This window comes from Anopheles moucheti, chromosome 2, assembly GCF_943734755.1.
Source record: "Anopheles moucheti chromosome 2, idAnoMoucSN_F20_07, whole genome shotgun sequence".
Classification (NCBI taxonomy): Eukaryota; Metazoa; Arthropoda; class Insecta; order Diptera; family Culicidae; genus Anopheles; species Anopheles moucheti.
The window spans coordinates 31,979,445-31,986,646 of NC_069140.1; the positions used below are offsets into that span (position 1 = coordinate 31,979,445).

General features: G+C 48.3%; 1 protein-coding gene across 1 annotated transcript; it reads left to right on the plus strand.

The window, feature by feature from the left end:
* The first annotated feature begins 1,824 nt into the window (after window positions 1-1,824).
* On the plus strand, window positions 1,825-5,909 carry LOC128298736 (uncharacterized). Its single transcript, XM_053034509.1, has 7 exons — window positions 1,825-2,040; window positions 2,646-2,826; window positions 3,110-3,216; window positions 4,485-4,570; window positions 4,917-5,430; window positions 5,558-5,647; window positions 5,787-5,909. Exons 1-7 carry the CDS (start codon window positions 1,825-1,827, stop codon window positions 5,907-5,909), a joined length of 1,317 nt encoding a protein of 438 aa, XP_052890469.1.
* Window positions 5,910-7,202: the final 1,293 nt, after the last annotated feature.

The following is a 7,202-nucleotide window of genomic DNA, read 5'->3' on the forward strand; positions in this document are numbered from 1 at the left end:
GATGAAAGTGAATGGGGTGGCAAAACTTTCCGCCGTACGCCGTTTTGGGCAAAGAAGGCCACATTGCCTTCACGGAGAGCTAAGACCGATAAACCCCACAACAGAAGAAATTTGTTCAAGCTACGGTTCAAGCTGATTGAGGAAGGTGAAAACTCATCCGCCCGTTCCTTTCCAACGCCTTCCAATTCCAGTGCCAACCCCAAAAGCCCGAACGGGCTTTTCCCTTCCCCGTTCCCGACCATGGACCGTGCAGACAAATGGAAAAAGTTTCGGGACATGTTTTTACTTTTCGCCCGCTTCACAATTCCTAGCCTCCGCCGGCGGTGCGCACCGATAAATAAAGCTATCCTCTGTTCGTTCCGTTGATTAATCCTTCCGATTTGTGTGGAGCATCGTTCCACGGGTACCGATTTACGGACGGGTGGGAAAATGCGTGGGCAAAATCGCGTTCGCTACGGTATGCCGGCCGGAACAATCGGCATTCCCGGGGCCTTTGTTTCATTTGGCTGATTATCGTTAATATCTATTTACTTTCGATCGGCAAACGGTACGGCGGATGCGTTCCCGTTTTCCCCACAGCGAGGAAACCCGGAGACAAGTAACCAAACTCAATTATGCGCCTTCCTGTGATTGTGAGTGTCTTTCGGATTCATTTCCTCCCGATAGGAATGCCAATTTCCTCTCTATCGCGACCGGGCGATGTTGACGCGAAGCACCGATTTGGCCCTGCTAGCGTTTTCGGAAAAGAATGTTAAATTATTTTCCATCAGCATTGTTTTCGTTGGTGAGAGTTTACGGCAAGGAAATTATTCCTACTCCTGCCCCAAACGCTACGTACCAGTGCGGTGCAAAACATGTCTAGCATGGTGAAACGATCACTCTTGATTTCATAGTTTATAGTCGCGAAATGAACTTCCCTTAACTACGGTGCATCCGTCACACGGAGTCTTTTGCCATCGGTACGGATCCATCCCTTCCGGGCGCAGTTCATGGTTTTAGTCGGTGAAATATGCAAACCGCCGCAGTTGCCGGCAGTAAACCACAGCTAATAAGATTGGAATCTCCGCATCGCATCCGTGCAACGATCGGGATTCGGGTTGCATCGACCGCCTTCCGTACGGTGCCGTGACGGTGCATCCGGCAGCGGATGATGGAACATGTCGCCCACTTTCCCGGGCCTTGCACGTCATTTCGCTGTCAATGTGACGCCGAACGCCCCGAATCGAGGGCGCACTAGCTGCAACGATGTGGAAATGGAGATCGGGAAAAACGCATTATCTAAATTGAAAGATAATTGCATTTGGTTCCGTGCGGCCTCACCGTCGAACAAAAACCGCCCCGAAGCACGTCACCTACGTTGACATTGTGTCCGCAATCGTTCCCGCTGCTGGCAAAAGGAACGAACGGAACGAAACCGGGTCGTTCGATGGGAGATGGGTTGCCTGAACCCTGATCGCACTATAAGACCGTGGTGCTTCCATCTTGAGTAAGGTCTTTTGTTTGTACGCGCATCGAAAACTACGACACACACACACACACACACACAAACACACGGTGGGTGGACGTCGATGATGGCAATGTACACGATGAGGCAACGATGGCTTCCTTTAACGACCGTTTCATACGCTTTGGGGACGTACAAAGGTAAGAAGCGCCCAAGAGCAGCCAAAACGAGGGCAACGACAGCGGGGGACCGAAATTGGTCGCCAAGTTTAGTCGCATGAAACATTAATTTCATGGTCTCGGTCATCAGTGCCAGTTCGAGCGTCGTGATTTACGGTACCGTTTGCACCGCCACAGTGTTGTCCAAAAAGGCTCGAGAGGATGCAGCCGATGAAATCGTTCTATCTGTTCTCGAAGCTGTTCGGGCTGTGCCCGTACCCGCTCGATGCGACGGTACCGGTCAATACGCGGGCCAGCTACGTGAAGCAGCTGCTGCCGACCTACACGGTGCTGCTGCTCTACTCGTCCTGCCTGGTGAGCATCTTCTGGCAGAGTGGCAACACGTCCGACATTTCCAACGCGGCTAATTGGATACAGGTGAGACATAGCGGCGAGCCGGCGGTGCTGTCCTTTTCGGGGACCCAGAACCAGTGGGACGCACATGAATGTTTTAAAGGGCGAGCGCAGGAAATCAATTTCCAGCAAAGCTAGATCCACAAAGCTAGAGCACGACGAGCATCAGGAGCATAAACGTTTCGTGCCTTTAAAGTTGGGTAGTAAATTTAATTGAATAACGTGAGAAAGTAATCGCAAAAAATGATTCGAAACGATCAGTTACTAGCATAGCGTTATTTTATTGTCGCCCCTCACTAATTTCTGCTATTTGTTGTGGGTATTGCATACATTTAGGCGCCTGTTCAAAGAAAGCTTCATACAATACGCTTGCAAGTAGTTGTTGTAATTACAGGTTGCTTTGATCAAATTTATTCGACTCTTTGTAATGCTGTATACGGTTCAGTAGAAGATCGTTGAAATGCTTGATTTGACCTCAAAACCTCACACTTTGTTACAAGCGGCTAGCCAGAACACTGTGCCTATTCTGCAAATTATTAACTACTAATGATACGCCGTTATAACAATTGTAGTTTATCACCATTAGTTGTGATTTCACCAGGAAAACTTTCATTCTCGCCTTTCGACAGTTCATACCCAACTCGTTCGCTTACATTTTCTCGCTCGTGTTTGCCATCCGGCATCGCACGATGGCCAACGAAATCCTGACCACGTTCGCCATCTGCGACGATAAGCTGCGAACGCAGTTCGGCATTTCCTTCACGATGCCGCACATCAAAATGAGACGCGTGTCCATCCTGGCGTGCATTGGTATGTATGTGAGCTGAGCTGTGTGTGTGTGTGTGTCGTGTTTGTTACAAAGTTGTAACCGTTTTCTAGTGGAGTGATTTGTAACGTTGGCGCTATTGTACTGCGAGCTTTAGATGAAACGTGTAAAAACGAAGTACAAATACAAAACGCATTCATGCGCGATGTAACGAGCAGAGACGGGAATCGTTCCGCCATAGTTAATGATGCCTCCGAATTCTCGTCCTTTTATTTTTCATGCCATCGAACGGTTGATACGGCACTGGAAACACTCGGTGCGATCCAGTCACCATGACCTGTGGCAGTACTATCGGTGCGCTGACTTATTTGATCGGAGTTAATTGGAACCGGATATGGACGTTGCTTTATTGGATCGCGTTCTGTATGCCAAAGGTAAGAAGCACGCGTATTCGTAACCATGCAGACCATCGGGTGCTTGTTTAGAGTACGGAGGGGAAAAAAAACCCCGAAATAAATGTATCGTGAGATTGTAAACGGATCCGTTGAAACCCGGGCAACCTGGTCGCAGTTCATGGGCTGCAGGCGCGCAAGTGAGTCAGTGAGGTTTTATGCATTGTCATGGTTGGGCATTGTATCAGATTTGGCATTTACGGTCGCCTGCTTGGAGATGCTTTATGTTTATTGGCCACCAGGGGTAACTTTTGGTACCAGCAGAAGCATACCCCATCAAAGGGAATGGGAAAGCCGTGGCTGTATCCGAAGTACAGTTTTGGAGTAATTTGTAGTACTTCATGATATTAAAAAACAAAACTAACACATTCGCGAGTTCATTTCACAAGCAATTGAGTCGCGTTTGATGCACTTCTATAGTGGTGCAGTTGGTTGGTTGGTTTTATTTTCGCCAGCTCTCTCTCTAAACTCTCCATAAGAGGCCTTTAGTTGTAATTTTTATTTCCACCTCAGGGAGTGGCCTGCTCGAGTGCACGACTGCTGCGTATTTATTCGTGCCCTACTGCTGCATCGTAACGGCACAAAACAAAAGTGGCACGGTGAATGCTCGTTCGAAGCGGTGCATAAAAGTGCACGCGAAGTTAATTACCCCGATCGAGCAAAGTTTCCACGATTTGCTCTTTGCTGTCCTTGCAACCATCGCGAAAGGTTCATTGTGTAAGACCCATTAGAAGGTTGTACGCAAAATTTGACTTTCCGATGGCAAGGCCATAAAAGCCTGTTTCAAAGCTTTTTTTTATGTTGTTTTTGTTGTTGTGACTTTCTCCTCGCAATCGCTCCACCGGGAAAAGCTACCATGATGTGGCACAATTGGGAGAGGTTTTTATGTTCGTTTTTCGTCGAAATATCCGTATGGAAATGTAAAAAGTGCCTACAGTGCCGCTTGTACCATGACTTGCAGCATCGCACGATGGATCGCTTCAAATCGCGTGCGGAAGTTGGAAAGTCAGCATAAAAGATTTCATAAAATCAACACTAAAAAAAATCACTTTTCAACCATACAACAGCAAAAGGTTGAGCTTTATGTGTCTTGAGCGAATTTTGATCAATGTGCTAGCTGAAGTCTTGCTGTGTTGCCCGCCAACATTCTGTTCGCCAAGCAAATAGCGGGAAAAATGATTTTTCATGACCTTTTTGCATATCTCTTTTTTTTTTGGTCGGACGGTACAAACATATCTCGCCACGATCAGTTTGGATTGCTTCTGTTCAGTTTCCAGTTCGCCGGCTGCATCCTGTATCTGTCGGATCGTGCCATGCTGCTGCTAAGGGGCATGAAGTAATCAACCATACACCATCTATTTTTTTTTGCCGCACTGTATCACTCTCACTGGTGGTAGACTGGTTTGTTTTTATTTCTCAACACACACACACACACACAAAAAACGCTGCGTTGCTATCCGAATCCCATCACGCACGCAATTGCACCCGATTGCATACGCACCCGTCCGGTTGTCCGTTTCCGGTCACCTATTCCGGGTGACCTTTGGCGCACACGTGCCATGACAACCTATTCACCGTGTTAACCGTGTTGCACCATGCGAGGAGTGTGCACGATTTAAAAAAAAAGAAGCGCACATTGAAATGATTCCATTCCGCTGAATAACATTTGTTGTTCGCTGTAGTAATTTTCCGGTCGATGTGGAAAGTCTGGCCCTACAACCGCAGGCCCACGGGCACGCCCAGTACAAAACGCTCAACATGGCGATGGGTGGCAACCATCTGCCGAGCATGCACGAGGGCAAACTGAACCGGCTGACCACGCTCGCCACCATCAAGATCCGCGCCATCAGCCCGCTCGACTCGATCCAGCACATACGCGAGGTGGTCGAAATGCTGCAGGACCTGTCGGTCAAGATAAACCACTGTTACGGCAAGCAGGCCATCTTTTCGCTGCTGTCCGCATTTACCTGCGTTACCGTGCAGCTGTACTACATGCTGAACCACATCAAGTCCGGCTTCACGGCATCCCGGTCCGAGATCTATGCGCTCGCTTCCTGCAGCCTGCTGTTTCTGCACGGCATCGAGTTTTGGGCGCTGTTCACCAGCGGCGAAAACGTCCGGCTCAAGTGGAAAAAGGTGATCAATTTCCTGTTCTTCATGAAGTCCAAATCGGCCGACGATGACTTTCGGAACAAGGTGAGCTGCGTGGTGTGCGAGCTGCTGCGTGCCGGCAGTATCATAATTAAAAATCGCGGATATTAATACCGTTCCGATCTGGTTCTTCCGGTGCCGGCCGGCTTTTTCGACCGACCGCATCTCCTAGGTGGACGATCTGATTTCGTTTATGGTGACAAATCCACTAGAGTTCAACGCGTACGGTCTGTTTCCCATCGATCTGTCTGTGCTGACGGGGGTAAGCAATAAGGGGAGGGAGGGACTCGTCCATCCCGGGATAGGGCACCGTTTCCGGAACACGTAATTAATGTTGCTTCCAACGGTTTTGTGTCTCCCGGCTATCTATTTCTATCTCCCTCACACGCACACGCAAACAGATAGCTTCCTCCATCACGACCTACCTGATCGTTTTGATACAGTTCAAAATTTCCGAGGAACAGTCCAGCACCTATGATGACGATTCGGAGGACAAAAGCCAAATCCAGTACTCAGCACACTGAAGATGAAGCCACCCTGTGGGCCGACCGCTGATTCAGATTGGATAAAGAGACCGGTCTGTACGGCGTGTGCCGGTATGTGTGCTCGTTATGCGTGTTCTATCATCGATCGCTGTTGAAGGTTAACATCGTTCACAAGATCCACAATGTGAAATAAAATGGCGACAGCCCCGTTTGAAGTGAATATCCAATTAAATCATGACGTAATAAATTAGATTTGGTGAATTTTTAATATTAGCACACAACGAAAGAACCCAGTGCTTTGGAGGAATTGATCGATGAAACCGATGAAGAATTTAATTTCTACATAACTTTACACACTGTTGGATTGAAACTACTATCGGAGGCTTAGGTGATCAAATTTGCCTATTGCTGTTATTTAATAACACCGATTAACAGGTCTTTTTGAGATACACGGGTACACCACTTTAATACAGTGTTTTACGTACTTCACAAACCTGTGACCATTTAATTGCTCTCGAAGCGCAACCATACCACCGCACATACACACGTGTGCACGGCATTAGATGAATGTGGAATCATGCTCCGGGAACTATGCGCCCTCTGCTAAGCACCGGTAACAATGATGAGTGGTAGTGGGTTTCGGTGCTCCCGGTAGCCATTAAGCCGGTAACAGTTTGTAATAATCGCTTTACAAAACATCCTCACCGGCAAACACACACACACACAATAGGACGCAGCGCGTTGGCAGAAAGTGGGTCGCCGTCGACACTGGAGCAGTTAACCGCAGTGCCGCGTGAAGCCCGCAGACCGAAGGGCGCGCAGCACTGACGACAGTGTGGCCGTGAAAACTCGCCGGGACAGGGAGAACCGTTTAGGGCCGGTTAATGCCGCCTCCAGTGGGGGCCATAATTACAAGTAAGTACATTTATTACTGGCGATTTCGAAATTATACACAAGGAAATGGAACTACGGGGCAAGATGATGGGGTGGGCTTTTCAAATGTCGTGAGAATTCGGGAAATGAGGAAGGAACATTAGACCGTCATTACAGACAATGTTCTTTTGGTGAGTTGAAGCACCATGGTGAGAGAAGGTGTGCTAATGTTTCTTGAACAAGCGTCGGCGGTGAGGTTTGGCATCCTTTGCTAGATGTGCACACAGGCCAGCAGCAACATGCGTACCAAAACGGCAAATCATTAGCTACGATCACGAAGTGGGTTTGTGTGTTTTAGTGTGTGGGTGTGTGGCGGTCAAAGCTGTAGGGAAACTTCTCCCATTTGGAAACCTGCAGGATGCTGCGGATGTGAGGCTAGCTGAACGAATAAAGCGAAGC

Bases quoted from the DNA above. Each gene is read 5' to 3' on its own strand.
- LOC128298736 (XM_053034509.1), top strand. From the start codon at position 1,825: ATGCAGCCGATGAAATCGTTCTATCTGTTCTCGAAGCTGTTCGGGCTG. The intron at 2,041-2,645 runs GTGAGACATAGC...GCCTTTCGACAG, and splicing joins ACGCGGCTAATTGGATACAG to TTCATACCCAACTCGTTCGC. The intron at 2,827-3,109 runs GTATGTATGTGA...GGTGCGATCCAG, and splicing joins GTCCATCCTGGCGTGCATTG to TCACCATGACCTGTGGCAGT.